The sequence below is a fragment of the Salmo salar genome, chromosome 16 (genome assembly GCF_965601325.2).
Source record: "Salmo salar chromosome 16, fSalSal1, whole genome shotgun sequence".
NCBI lineage: Eukaryota > Metazoa > Chordata > Actinopteri > Salmoniformes > Salmonidae > Salmo > Salmo salar.
In genome coordinates, this window is record NC_138306.1 from 80630001 (window position 1) to 80645962 (window position 15962).

Here is a 15962-nt window from a genome sequence, read left to right on the forward strand (position 1 = left end):
CAGGGTGGAGGGTTTGAGGACAGGCTACCCCCAGGGTGGAGGGTTTGAGGACAGTCTACCCCCAGGGTGGAGGGTTTGAGGACAGTCTACCCCCAGGGTGGAGGGTTTGAGGACAGTACCCCCAGGGTGGAGGGTTTGAGGACAGTCTCCCCCAGGGTGGAGGGTTTGAGGACAGTCTCCCCCAGGGTGGAGGGTTTGAGGACAGTCTACCCCAGGGTGGAGGGTTTGAGGACAGTCTCCCCCAGGGTGGAGGGTTTGAGGACAGTCTCCCCCAGGGTGGAGGGTTTGAGGACAGTCTCCCCCAGGGTGGAGGGTTTGAGGACAGTCTCCCCCAGGGTGGAGTGTTTGAGGACAGTCTACCCCCAGGGTGGAGGGTTTGAGGAAAGTCTCCCCCAGGGTGGAGGGTTTGAGGACAGTCTACCCCCAGGGTGGAGGGTTTGAGGACAGTCTACCCCCAGGGTGGAGGGTTTGAGGACAGTCTCCCCCAGGGTGGAGGGTTTGAGGACAGTCTACCCCCAGGGTGGAGGGTTTGAGGACAGTCTACCCCCAGGGTGGAGGGTTTGAGGAAAGTCTCCCCCAGGGTGGAGGGTTTGAGGACAGTCTACCCCCAGGGTGGAGGGTTTGAGGACAGTCTACCCCCAGGGTGGAGGGTTTGAGGACAGTCTACCCCCAGGGTGGAGGGTTTGAGGACAGGCTACCCCCAGGGTGGAGGGTTTGAGGACAGTCTCCCCCAGGGTGGAGGGTTTGAGGACAGTCTACCCCCTGAACTCGCTCCATAGCATGAGTCAATGTAACCGTACCTGGGCCACCTGTTGGAAGTCGTCGTGGCGTTTCTGCAGTGCTCGTGCTCGGTGGAGGCTCTTCCCCACACCTGTGTGCTTATTGAGAAACACCTCTCCATGCTGCTCCACCCAGTCCAGAACCTACAGGGTGAGGACGGAGTAACAATGACACAGCTTTCTCTGTGTGTGTGTGTGTGTGTGTGTGTGTGTGTGTGTGTGTGTGTGTGTGTGTGTGTGTGTGTGTGTGTGTGTGTGTGTGTGTGTGTGTGTGTGTGTGTGTGTGTGTCCAACCCCAGGTCAGTGACAGTGGTAAAGTGCTTCAGTACCTGCCGTACGTCCTGCTGGAACACACACAGCTGCAGACGCTGGTGTAGGCGGAGCTTGCGGTGTTGCCACGCCCCTTCGACATGCTGGTGACCCTGCATGACCTCGTGGAGAACTCCCATGATGCCCTGCGTTGCGGCTGTGAAGTCAGTGGTTGCCGCTGGTAACCCAGACTCGTCAGGCTCCGCCGGACGCTGAAGCACTTCCAATAGGGCTTTACCGCTCTCACTGACCTGGGGTTGGACACACACACACACACACACACACACACACACACACACACACACACACACACACACACACACACACACACACACACACACACACACAATTAAATGAATGCACACAGGTAGAATATACAAGCACACAGAGTACCGTACATGAACACCAATAAACCATTTCTATCAACTAAATATATGCAAACAAATGACATAAATCATTAAACTGGATATAAACAAGTTCTATGAACATAAACACATACAGAGGTGATGTGAGTATATGTACATCATATATGTACATCTGTACCAGAGATGGCTGCTGAGGAGAGGACGAATCATAATAATACCTGGAACGGACTAGAATAGATTGACTGGATTGGTATCAAACACATCAAAACCAGGTGTTCGATACCATTCCATTCACTACATTGCGGCCATTGCTATTAGCCGTCCTCCCCTCAGCAGCCTCCACTGATCATTACTAATTGTATATCGCTCTGGATAAGAGTGTCTGCTAAATGACAAAAAATGTAAATGTGTGTGTGTGTGTGTGTGTGTGTGTGTGTGTGTGTACCTGTGTGTAGGCTGATGTTATCTCATCGTAGAGCGTCTGGTGTTGTTGTATGGACGCCTCCAGCTTCGCCATCTCCGTCGGCAACGAGTCGTCAGCACACGCCTCACACCAGCCCTCCACATGCCCCAGGAACTGAAACATAACACACACACATTATATATACACACACACACACGTTATATATACACACACACATTATATATACACACACACGTTATATATACACACACACGTTATATATACACACACACGTTATATATACACACACGTTATATATACACACACACGTTATATATACACACACGTTATATATACACACACACATTATATATACACACACACGTTATATATACACACACACGTTATATATACACACACGTTATAGACACACACACGTTATATATACACACACACGTTATATATACACACACGTTATATATACACACACACATTATATATACACACACACGTTATATATACACACACATTATATATACACACACGTTATATACACACACACGTTATATATACACACACACGTTACATGTATATATACACACACACACGTTATATACACACACACGTTATATATACACACACACGTTACATGTATATATACACACACACGTTATACACATGCCAACAGTCACAAAAACAAACAAGTTGTAAACACAGTTTTATTTTCTGTCAATCTCATTTCACACTGAGTTCTCTTTAAAGGTAGACTCAGTAAAGTGACGTTGCCACCATCAGCAGCTCAGATTGAGGAGAGAGATGCAAGACTTCGCTCTCACACAGTCACACACAGTATCTGCCCTCCGCACGGGTTCGTTTCACGCTGCTACGGCATGGTAGCCATGGGAACAAATAAGTTGAAGTTGAGCCTCGCACTTCAACACTCTTAGTTGTTGCTGAAATCGACCCACTGCTGTTAACTTTCAGCATCTCCGTCATATCGCTGAGTTTACCTTTAATGTTAATAAAGTGCATTTGTAGAGCCTTTTTCATTCACAGAAAATAAATCACAAAGCTCTTAGTGATGTCCATGAGAAGGAAGCACCCAGACACACCTGTTCTGCCCCCTGGTGGAAGTCGGTGGACATGACCAGCGTGTTGCTGCGTTCCTCCAGCACTGACGTCAGCCCTTTCCAGTCCTCCTGTAGCCGTGACGAGACACACGCAATCCGCTCCGCTCCGTAGTGACACGCTTCACACAGCTGCATCGCCACGGAGACCACCCCGTCCACGTTCACACTCCCATTCTAAGGAGGGGTCAGAGGTTAGGAGTTAAAGATCAGTGTTCATCAAGTGACAGTACCATACATTAGAGTTCACAACTCATGTTTAATAGCACCATAGAGTTAAAGGTCACGTGTAATAGAATGTCTGTACTGTAGAGTTCACAGTGTCATGTAATAAATAGAATGCCCGTACCATAGAGTTCAAGGTTAAGAGCAATAAAGTGTCCGTACCATAGACTGAATTGTACACACCATAGAGTTTACAGTGTGATAGGGTGTCTGTACCATAGAGTTCACAGTGATGTGTGATAGGGTGTCTGTACCATAGAGTTCATAGTAAAGAGCAGAGGTGTGGACTCGAGTCAAATGACTTGGACTCGAGTCAGACTCGTGTCACAAATATGATGACTTGCAACTCGACTTTGACTTTAACACCAATGACTTGACTTGAACTTGAGCCTTTTGACTCGACCTGACTTGATACCCTTCCCAAGCCCAAATATTAAAAATTATGCTATTAAAAAAAGTGTGCAGCGCATCAACTCTTCATTTAACGGATTACAGTTTGAATCAGACAGCAGTGTCACGCCCTGGCCATAGAGAGGGTTTTATTCTCTATTTTGGTTAGGCCAGGGTGTGACTAGGGTGGGCATTCTATGTCCTTTTTTCTATGTTTTGTATTTCTTTGTTTTGGCCGGGTATGGTTCTCAATCAGGGACAGCTGTATATCGTTGTCTCTGATTGGGAGCCATACTTAGGAAGCCTGTTTTCCTTTGGGTTTTGTGGGTGGTTAATTTCTGTTTAGTGTTGCTAACCTGACAGAACTGTTTAGCAGTTGCGTTTTGTTCCTCTTTGTTTTTGATTCAGTGTTCAGTTTTAATAAATACATGATGAGCACTCAACACGCTGCGCCTTGGTCTACTCCGTGCAACAGCCGTTACAGAACCACCCACCACAAGAAGACCAAGCAGCGTGGTATGGAGGAACAGAGGGTTATGGACTCCTGGACTTGGGAGATGATTTTGGACGGAAAGGGACCCTGGACAACGCCTGGGGAGTATCGCTGCCCGCAGTGGGAGATCGAGGCAGCGAAGGCGGAACGGCGATAATGGGAGGAACAGGCAAGTCAGCTACAGGAGCCTGAGAGGCAGCCCCCCAAAAAAATTGGGGGGGGGGGCACATGGGGAGATTGGCGGAGTCAGGCTTCAGACCTGAGCCAACTCCTCGTGCTTACCGTGGGGAGCGGTTGATGTGGAGAGCACCGTGCTATGCGGAAGTGCGCACGGTCTCGCCCATCCGCACGCACAGTCCGGTGAAGTCGATACCAGCCCCCCGCAAGTGCCGTGCTAGAGTTGGCACTCACCCAGGGAGAAGTGCGCCGGCGCAGCACATCTGGCCACCAGTGCGTCTCCTAGGTCCAGCCTACCCTGCGCCTGCTCTACGAACGGTAGCCATCACTCTCCAGCACAGCCCAGTTCGCCCTGTGCCAGCGCTTCGCCCGTTCTGGGCTACAGTGACAACTCAGCCAGGATGGGTTGTGCAGGCCGTGCGCTCCAGACCTCCAGTGCGTCTCCAGGACCCAGTGTATCCTGTGCCTGCGCCCAGAGCCAGGCCTCCTGCATGTCTCCCCAGCCTGGTGAGTCCTGTGCCTGCTCCCAGAGCCAGGCTCCTGCATGTGTCCCCAGCCTGGTAGGTCCTGTGCCTGCGCCCAGAGCCAGGCCTCCTGCAAGTCTCCTCAGCCTGGTGAGTCCTGTGCCTGCTCCCAGAGCCAGGCCTCCTGCATGTCTCCCCAGCCTGGTGAGTCCTGTGCCTGCTCACAGAGCCAGGCCTCCTGCATGTCTCCCCAGCCTGGTGAGTCCTGTGCCTCCCGCCTGTCCGGAGCCGCCAGAGTCGCCCGCCTGTCCGGAGCGGCCAGAGTCGCCGCCTGTCCGGAGCGGCCAGAGTCGCCCGCCAGTCCGGAGCGGCCAGAGTCGCCCGCCAGTCCGGAGCGGCCAGAGTCGAGTGAAGTGTAACAGAGTGTCCGTACCATAGAGTTGATAGTAAAGGGTAACAGAGTGTCTGTACCATAGAGTTGATGGTAAAGGGTAACAGAGTGTCCGTACCATAGAGTTGATGGTAAAGGGTAACAGAGTGTCCGTACCATAGAGTTGATGGTAAAGGGTAACAGAGTGTCCGTACCATAGAGTTGATAGTAAAGGGTAACAGAGTGCCGTACCATAGAGTTGATAGTAAAGGGTAACAGAGTGTCTGTACCATAGAGTTGATAGTAAAGGGTAACAGAGTGCCGTACCATAGAGTTAATAGTAAAGGGTAACAGAGTGTCTGTACCATAGAGTTGATAGTAAAGGGTAACAGAGTGCCGTACCATAGAGTTGATAGTGAAGTGTAACAGAGTGTCCGTACCATAGAGTTGATAGTAAAGGGTAACAGAGTGTCCGTACCATAGAGTTGATAGTAAAGGGTAACAGAGTGTCTGTACCATAGAGTTGATAGTAAAGGGTAACAGAGTGTCTGTACCATAGAGTTGATAGTAAAGGGTAACAGAGTGCCGTACCATAGAGTTGATAGTAAAGGGTAACAGAGTGCCGTACCATAGAGTTCATAGTAAAGGGTAACAGAGTGTCCGTACCATAGAGTTGATGGTAAAGGGTAACAGAGTGCCGTACCATAGAGTTGATAGTAAAGGGTAACAGAGTGTCCGTACCATAGAGTTGATAGTAAAGGGTAACAGAGTGTCCGTACCATAGAGTTGATAGTAAAGGGTAACAGAGTGTCCGTACCATAGAGTTGATAGTAAAGGTTAACAGAGTGTCCGTACCATAGAGTTGATAGTAAAGGGTAACAGAGTGTCCGTACCATAGAGTTGATAGTAAAGGGTAACAGAGTGTCCGTACCATAGAGTTCATAGTAAAGGGTAACAGAGTGTCTGTACCATAGAGTTGATAGTAAAGGGTAACAGAGTGTCCGTACCATAGAGTTGATGGTAAAGGGTAACAGAGTGTCTGTACCATAGAGTTCATAGTAAAGGGTAACAGAGTGTCTGTACCATAGAGTTCATAGTAAAGGGTAACAGAGTGTCTGTACCATAGAGTTGATGGTAAAGGGTAACAGAGTGCCGTACCATAGAGTTGATAGTAAAGGGTAACAGAGTGTCTGTACCATAGAGTTGATAGTAAAGGGTAACAGAGTGTCTGTACCATAGAGTTGATAGTAAAGGGTAACAGAGTGCCTGTACGATAGAGTTGATAGTAAAGGGTAACAGAGTGTCTGTACCATAGAGTTGATAGTAAAGGGTAACAGAGTGTCTGTACCATAGAGTTAATAGTAAAGGGTAACAGAGTGTCTGTACCATAGAGTTGATAGTAAAGGGTAACAGAGTGTCTGTACCATAGAGTTGATAGTAAAGGGTAACAGAGTGTCTGTACCATAGAGTTGATAGTAAAGGGTAACAGAGTGTCTGTACCATAGAGTTCATAGTAAAGGGTAACAGAGTGTCTGTACCATAGAGTTAATAGTAAAGGGTAACAGAGTGTCTGTACCATAGAGTTGATAGTAAAGGGTAACAGAGTGTCTGTACCATAGAGTTGATAGTAAAGGGTAACAGAGTGTCCGTACCATAGAGTTCATAGTAAAGGGTAACAGAGTGTCCGTACCATAGAGTTGATAGTAAAGGGTAACAGAGTGCCGTACCATAGAGTTGATAGTAAAGGGTAACAGAGTGTCTGTACCATAGAGTTGATAGTAAAGGGTAACAGAGTGTCCGTACCATAGAGTTGATAGTAAAGGGTAACAGAGTGTCTGTACCATAGAGTTCATAGTAAAGGGTAACAGAGTGTCCGTACCATAGAGTTGATAGTAAAGGGTAACAGAGTGCCGTACCATAGAGTTGATAGTAAAGGGTAACAGAGTGTCTGTACCATAGAGTTGATAGTAAAGGGTAACAGAGTGTCCGTACCATAGAGTTGATAGTAAAGGGTAACAGAGTGCCGTACCATAGAGTTAATAGTAAAGGGTAACAGAGTGCCGTACCATAGAGTTGATAGTAAAGGGTAACAGAGTGTCCGTACCATAGAGTTCATAGTAAAGGGTAACAGAGTGTCTGTACCATAGAGTTGATGGTAAAGGGTAACAGAGTGCCTGTACCATAGAGTTGATAGTAAAGGGTAACAGAGTGTCCGTACCATAGAGTTGATAGTAAAGGGTAACAGAGTGTCTGTACCATAGAGTTAATAGTAAAGGGTAACAGAGTGTCTGTACCATAGAGTTGATAGTAAAGGGTAACAGAGTGTCTGTACCATAGAGTTGATAGTAAAGGGTAACAGAGTGTCTGTACCATAGAGTTAATAGTAAAGGGTAACAGAGTGTCTGTACCATAGAGTTGATAGTAAAGGGTAACAGAGTGTCTGTACCATAGAGTTCATAGTAAAGGGTAACAGAGTGTCTGTACCATAGAGTTGATAGTAAAGGGTAACAGAGTGTCTGTACCATAGAGTTCATAGTAAAGGGTAACAGAGTGTCTGTACCATAGAGTTGATAGTAAAGGGTAACAGAGTGTCCGTACCATAGAGTTGATGGTAAAGGGTAACAGAGTGTCTGTACCATAGAGTTGATAGTAAAGGGTAACAGAGTGTCTGTACCATAGAGTTGATAGTAAAGGGTAACAGAGTGCCGTACCATAGAGTTGATAGTAAAGGGTAACAGAGTGCCGTACCATAGAGTTCATAGTAAAGGGTAACAGAGTGCCGTACCATAGAGTTGATGGTAAAGGGTAACAGAGTGCCGTACCATAGAGTTGATAGTAAAGGGTAACAGAGTGTCCGTACCATAGAGTTGATAGTAAAGGGTAACAGAGTGTCTGTACCATAGAGTTGATGGTAAAGGGTAACAGAGTGTCCGTACCATAGAGTTGATGGTAAAGGGTAACAGAGTGCCGTACCATAGAGTTGATAGTAAAGGGTAACAGAGTGCCGTACCATAGAGTTCATAGTAAAGGGTAACAGAGTGCCGTACCATAGAGTTGATGGTAAAGGGTAACAGAGTGCCGTACCATAGAGTTGATAGTAAAGGGTAACAGAGTGCCGTACCATAGAGTTGATGGTAAAGGGTAACAGAGTGTCTGTACCATAGAGTTGATAGTAAAGGGTAACAGAGTGCCGTACCATAGAGTTCATAGTAAAGGGTAACAGAGTGCCGTACCATAGAGTTGATAGTAAAGGGTAACAGAGTGCCGTACCATAGAGTTGATGGTAAAGGGTAACAGAGCGTCTGTACCATAGAGTTCATAGTAAAGGGTAACAGAGTGTCTGTACCATAGAGTTGATAGTAAAGGGTAACAGAGTGTCTGTACCATAGAGTTGATAGTAAAGGGTAACAGAGTGTCTGTACCATAGAGTTGATAGTAAAGGGTAACAGAGTGTCTGTACCATAGAGTTGATAGTAAAGGGTAACAGAGTGTCCGTACCATAGAGTTGATAGTAAAGGGTAACAGAGTGCCGTACCATAGAGTTGATAGTAAAGGGTAACAGAGTGTCTGTACCATAGAGTTGATAGTAAAGGGTAACAGAGTGCCGTACCATAGAGTTCATAGTAAAGGGTAACAGAGTGTCCGTACCATAGAGTTGATAGTAAAGGGTAACAGAGTGTCTGTACCATAGAGTTGATAGTAAAGGGTAACAGAGTGCCGTACCATAGAGTTGATGGTAAAGGGTAACAGAGTGTCTGTACCATAGAGTTGATAGTAAAGGGTAACAGAGTGTCTGTACCATAGAGTTCATAGTAAAGGGTAACAGAGTGTCTGTACCATAGAGTTGATAGTAAAGGGTAACAGAGTGCCGTACCATAGAGTTGATGGTAAAGGGTAACAGAGTGTCTGTACCATAGAGTTGATAGTAAAGGGTAACAGAGTGTCCGTACCATAGAGTTCATAGTAAAGGGTAACAGAGTGTCTGTACCATAGAGTTGATAGTAAAGGGTAACAGAGTGTCCGTACCATAGAGTTGATAGTAAAGGGTAACAGAGTGTCTGTACCATAGAGTTGATAGTAAAGGGTAACAGAGTGTCTGTACCATAGAGTTGATAGTAAAGGGTAACAGAGTGTCCGTACCATAGAGTTGATGGTAAAGGGTAACAGAGTGCCGTACCATAGAGTTGATGGTAAAGGGTAACAGAGTGCCGTACCATAGAGTTGATAGTAAAGGGTAACAGAGTGTCTGTACCATAGAGTTGATAGTAAAGGGTAACAGAGTGTCTGTACCATAGAGTTGATAGTAAAGGGTAACAGAGTGTCCGTACCATAGAGTTGATGGTAAAGGGTAACAGAGTGCCGTACCATAGAGTTGATAGTAAAGGGTAACAGAGTGCCGTACCATAGAGTTGATGGTAAAGGGTAACAGAGTGTCTGTACCATAGAGTTGATAGTAAAGGGTAACAGAGTGCCGTACCATAGAGTTGATGGTAAAGGGTAACAGAGTGTCTGTACCATAGAGTTGATAGTAAAGGGTAACAGAGTGTCCGTACCATAGAGTTGATAGTAAAGGGTAACAGAGTGTCTGTACCATAGAGTTGATAGTAAAGGGTAACAGAGTGTCCGTACCATAGAGTTGATAGTAAAGGGTAACAGAGTGTCTGTACCATAGAGTTGATAGTAAAGGGTAACAGAGTGTCTGTACCATAGAGTTGATAGTAAAGGGTAACAGAGTGTCCGTACCATAGAGTTGATGGTAAAGGGTAACAGAGTGCCGTACCATAGAGTTGATGGTAAAGGGTAACAGAGTGCCGTACCATAGAGTTGATAGTAAAGGGTAACAGAGTGTCTGTACCATAGAGTTGATAGTAAAGGGTAACAGAGTGTCTGTACCATAGAGTTGATAGTAAAGGGTAACAGAGTGTCCGTACCATAGAGTTGATGGTAAAGGGTAACAGAGTGCCGTACCATAGAGTTGATAGTAAAGGGTAACAGAGTGTCTGTACCATAGAGTTGATAGTAAAGGGTAACAGAGTGCCTGTACCATAGAGTTGATAGTAAAGGGTAACAGAGTGTCCGTACCATAGAGTTGATGGTAAAGGGTAACAGAGTGCCGTACCATAGAGTTCATAGTAAAGGGTAACAGAGTGCCGTACCATAGAGTTGATGGTAAAGGGTAACAGAGTGCCGTACCATAGAGTTGATGGTGAAGTGCTGGTGCTGGGTCTGGAGTTCCAGGGCATGCTGGTGGTTGAGGCCAACCTCTGTCTGGCTCTGCAGGAACAGATCCTTACTGTGGGCTATCCACTCAGACATCTACAACACACACACACACACACACACAGAGGGTTACACATCCACACGCATGCACACACACACACACTTCATCTATTTAGACATGTACAGAATAATGGAGAACGGGAGGGAGAGAGAGAACGAGAGGGGGAGGGAGAAAAAGGGAGGGTTGTCTGCCAATCGACCTGCTGTCTCCACCACTGCTGTTCATTCAGACAACAGATGGTCTCTACCAGCGGGTCTAAACTGTACCACCACAGGGAGACTTATACCTTTGTCTCTTCTTCTCTCTCCCTCTGACTCCCACACACACACACACACACACACACACACACCTTGGCAGCGTCCTGTTCGTATAGGTGCAGCTGTAAGGTCTGGTCTAGGTGTGCTTTCCGTTCGGTCCAGCTCTGCTGCAGGTGTGTCCTGGCTGTCTGCAGCCTCTCCAGTAGGGCGGCCACCTTCGGAGCTACACTCAGGAAATCAGCCCCGCCCGACAACCAGCTTCCGTAGCCTTGGTTGCTGCTGGGCACGTCGCTAGGGGCTTCACCGCTGTGGGCGGGGCCAAGCCGCATGCGCTGGAGCAAGCTTCGCCCCTCACGGTCGATGGCATCGATGGGAGCCGTGGCAACGGTGGTACGTAGTCGGCCATGCTCCTCTAGCAGCCTGGTCAAACACACACACACACACACACACACACACACACACACACACACACACACACACACACACACACACACACACACACACACACACACAAACACACACACACACACAGCTTGAACACACACACACAAAAACATAGCTTATTGCACCAGCCACACACACACACACATCTGTATCTGCCTTACTTGCGGGCCTCATCCACGCCCTGGGGCTCGCCTACGCGGGTCAGCCCAGCCTCCAGCTGCTCTAGCTGGGCCAGCAGTTGCCCAGCAGCCCCTGAGAACTCTTCCAGGCCCAGCCGTAGCTCCGTCCACTCCACATGGTCATACTCCAGAGAACCGCTCAGGTCAGCGGTCAGCTGGGACGGGTCCACCAGCTTGGACAGGCCCTCCACCGACACTAGACTGGTCTGGAGGGAGAGGGGAAAGAGAGAGAGAGAGGGAGAGGGAGATGGGGAAAGAGAGAGGGAGAGGGGGAAAGAGAGGGAGAGGGGGAAAGAGAGAGGGGGAAAGAGAGAAGGAGAGGAGGAAAGAGAGGGAGAGGGGGAAAGAGAGATAGAGAGAGGGAAAGAGAGAGGGAGAGGGGGAAAGAGAGAGGGGAAAAGAGAGAGGGAGAGGGGGAAGAGAGAGGGAGAGGAGGAAAGAGATAGTGAGAGTGAGAAAGAGAGGGAGAGAGGAACAGAGAGAGGGAGAAAGGGAAAGAGAGAAGGGGAAAGAGAGAGGGAGAGAGAGAGGAACAGAAAGAGGGAGAAAAAGAGAGGGGGAATGAGAGGGGGAAAGAGAGAGGGAGAGAGGGAGAGAGGAAAGAGAGAGAGGGGGAGAGATGGAGAGGGGGAAAGAGACAGGGGAGGGGGAAAGAGAGAAGGGGAGGGGAGGGGAAAGAGAGAGGGAGAGGGGGAAAGAGAGAGAGGGTGGGGCAAGAGGATTGAGAGAGAAAGAGAGAGATTAGAGAAGGGGATAAATTATAGTTAGGAACAATACACAGAGGCACTCCACACATACACACACCTCAAAGGTGAGCTTGGCGCTGCCCAGGTTGGTCTTGTGTTTCTGCCAGAAGGTGTCTGGTTTGATGATGAGGGCCGTGTGAATGTGGGCGGAGAACCCCTCCTGGAGTGTCCGTAGCAACGGCTTGACGCTCTCCCACTTAGAACCACGCATGTCTACGACCACCGTGAAGCCCCTGGCACGCACGTCATCACTGAGAAGACAGAGAGGATGGGAGAGGAGATGGGGGGGGGGGGTCAGGAAGAGCGAGAGATGGAGAGAGGATATAGAGACAGAGTCAGAGGAAAGAGAGGGAGAGTCAAGTAGAGAGAGAGAGGAGGGGTGAGAGAGAGTAAAGGAGGGAGAGAGGGGATATATCAGTTTGAATTATTGAGGGAAGAGAAAGATAAACTGACGGTGTGATACAGGGATGATGCTATAGAGATAATACACTGACGGTGTGATACAGGGATGATGCTATAGAGATAATACACCTGGACAGTGTGATACAGGGATGATGCTATAGAGATAATACACTGACGGTGTGATACAGGGATGATGCTACAGAGATAATATATTGACGGTGTGATACAGGGATGATGCTATAGAGATAATACACTGACGGTGTGATACAGGAATGATGTTATAGAGATAATACACTGACGGTGTGATACAGGGATGATGCTATAGAGATAATACACTGACGGTGTGATACAGGGATGATGCTGTAGAGATAATACACCTGGACAGTGTGATACAGGGATGATGCTATAGAGATAATACACTGATGGTGTGATACAGGGATGATGCTATAGAGATAATACACCTGGACGGTGTGATACAGGGATGATGCTATAGAGATAATACACCTGGACGGTGTGATACAGGGATGATGCTGTAGAGATAATACGCTGTCGGTGTGATACAGGGATGATGCTATTGAGATAATACACTGATGGTGTGATACAGGGAGGATGTTATTGAGATAATACACTGACGATGTGATACAGAGAGGATGTTATTGAGATAATACACTGACGGTGTGATACAGGGATGATGCTACAGAGATAATACACTGTCGGTGTGATACAGGGATGATGCTATTGAGATAATACACTGATGGTGTGATACAGGGATGATGCTATAGAGATAATACATTGACGGTGTGATACAGGGATGATGCTATTGAGCTAATACACTGACGGTGTGATACAGGGAGGATGTTATAGAGTTATAGAGATGGAGAGGTAGCTATAGAATAACTGAGTGATAATGTTACCTGGGTATGGTGGACAGATAGAGAGATAAAGTGATAGAAGGAGTACTACCTGGGTATGGTGGACAGATAGAGAGATAAAGTGATAGAAGGAGTGTTACCTGGGTATGGTGGACAGATAGAGAGATAAAGTGATAGAAGGAGTGTTACCTGGGTATGGTGGACAGATAGAGAGATAAAGTGATAGAAGGAGTGTTACCTGGGTATGGTGGACAGAGAGAGATAATGTGATAGAAGGAGTGTTACCTGGGTATGGTGGACAGATAGAGAGATAAAGTGATAGAAGGAGTGTTACCTGGGTATGGTGGACAGATAGAGAGAGAAAGTGATAGAAGGAGTGTTACCTGGGTATGGTGGACAGATAGAGAGATAAAGTGATAGAAGGAGTGTTACCTGGGTATGGTGGACAGATAGAGAGATAAAGTGATAGAAGGAGTGTTACCTGGGTATGGTGGACAGATAGAGAGAGAAAGTGATAGAAGGAGTGTTACCTGGGTATGGTGGACAGATAGAGAGATAAAGTGATAGAAGGAGTGTTACCTGGGTATGGTGGACAGAGAGAGATAAAGTGATAGAAGGAGTGTTACCTGGGTATGGTGGACAGATAGAGAGAGAAAGTGATAGAAGGAGTGTTACCTGGGTATGGTGGACAGATAGAGAGATAAAGTGATAGAAGGAGTGTTACCTGGGTATGGTGGACAGATAGAGAGATAAAGTGATAGAAGGAGTGTTACCTGGGTATGGTGGACAGATAGAGAGATAAAGTGATAGAAGGAGTACTACCTGGGTATGGTGGACAGATAGAGAGATAAAGTGATAGAAGGAGTGTTACCTGGGTATGGTGGACAGATAGAGAGATAAAGTGATAGAAGGAGTGTTACCTGGGTATGGTGGACAGAGAGAGATAATGTGATAGAAGGAGTGTTACCTGGGTATGGTGGACAGATAGAGAGATAAAGTGATAGAAGGAGTGTTACCTGGGTATGGTGGACAGATAGAGAGATAAAGTGATAGAAGGAGTGTTACCTGGGTATGGTGGACAGAGAGAGATAAAGTGATAGAAGGAGTACTACCTGGGTATGGTGGACAGATAGAGAGATAAAGTGATAGAAGGAGTGTTACCTGGGTATGGTGGACAGATAGAGAGATAAAGTGATAGAAGGAGTACTACCTGGGTATGGTGGACAGATAGAGAGATAAAGTGATAGAAGGAGTGTTACCTGGGTATGGTGGACAGATAGAGAGATAAAGTGATAGAAGGAGTGTTACCTGGGTATGGTGGACAGATAGAGAGATAAAGTGATAGAAGGAGTGTTACCTGGGTATGGTGGACAGAGAGAGATAAAGTGATAGAAGGAGTGTTACCTGGGTATGGTGGACAGATAGAGAGATAAAGTGATAGAAGGAGTGTTACCTGGGTATGGTGGACAGATAGAGAGATAAAGTGATAGAAGGAGTGTTACCTGGGTATGGTGGACAGATAGAGAGATAAAGTGATAGAAGGAGTGTTACCTGGGTATGGTGGACAGATAGAGAGATAAAGTGATAGAAGGAGTACTACCTGGGTATGGTGGACAGATAGAGAGATAAAGTGATAGAAGGAGTGTTACCTGGGTATGGTGGACAGATAGGTGACCAGTCTGCTTAGATCCTCCTGTTTCACTCGGTCATGATTGGTCCGCGCTGGGAAGGTGAGGATGGGCCCGCCTCTCTTGTCCCTCCCCCCTGGGACAGTGACATCATCAAAAAGCAACATAACACATCATTACCAGAGAGGTTTTGAACCAAGACACTCAACGAGGACATATACCATGTCAGCCTAGGGGAGGGGCTCGGTCGGACAAGGGTAAGGAGTTAGGTGAAGGGACAAGTGAACGTAACAAGGGAACGTAATGGAGCAAGGGGATGGAGGGAGCTTGGAAAAGAGACTAGGGAACAAAATGGGACAGGGCCGTACTAGACTCACCTGAAACAAAGGCCACTTTTTCCCTCAGAACTGTCAGCACATCCACCGCACTCACCCCCTCCCCCCGCGCACCCCCTAGTGAAGAGAGAGAGGGAGGAGGGGGAGAGAGACAGAGAGAAGAGAGACAGAGAGACAGAGAGGAGAGAGACAGAGAGGAGAGAGACAGAGAGGGGGAGACAGAGAGAAAAGAGAGTGTGGGGGCAGACAAGGTGATATAGACAGACAGTTACATTTCAAATCTCCCTGTAAATAAACAGTATTTAGTTGCTCGATCACAAATGAACAGCCACATCAACAACAATCTCCCCTGGAAACGGAGGGAGAGAAAGAACTAGGGTTTGAGCAGCAGGCTGTAATTACACTATCACATTAAATTACTGTAAATAAATGTGTGTGTGGTGTGTATAGGTTGCTGTGACAGCATGTAGACAGCAGACAAAACCCATCTGGTGTTTAGGCCTGTTAGTGTAATCTGATGTGGGTATAATCCTGACTGGAACAGCTGGGGCACTGGGGCATAGGGCAGAGACAGAGGTAGGGGGATGTTTGCAGAGGGGACATGTGTCTGTGTTAGTGTAAGCTGGAGCACTTGTGTGCGTAAGTGTGTGTGTCGTGTGTGTGTGTGTGTGTGTGTGTGTGTGTGTGTGTGTGTGTGTGTGTGTGTGTGTGTGTGT

General features: G+C 47.2%; 1 protein-coding gene across 1 annotated transcript in view; it reads right to left on the reverse strand.

The window, feature by feature from the left end:
- Window positions 1-15962, reverse strand: part of LOC106575792 (kalirin) — a 78490-nt gene that overhangs the window by 56691 nt on the left and 5837 nt on the right. The window contains 10 exon segments of the mRNA XM_082963023.1: window positions 801-923; window positions 1109-1339; window positions 1899-2030; window positions 2969-3160; window positions 10296-10418; window positions 10733-11060; window positions 11246-11469; window positions 12068-12260; window positions 14933-15047; window positions 15289-15363. Coding sequence (XP_082819149.1) covers window positions 801-923; window positions 1109-1339; window positions 1899-2030; window positions 2969-3160; window positions 10296-10418; window positions 10733-11060; window positions 11246-11469; window positions 12068-12260; window positions 14933-15047; window positions 15289-15363 — 1736 coding nt within the window.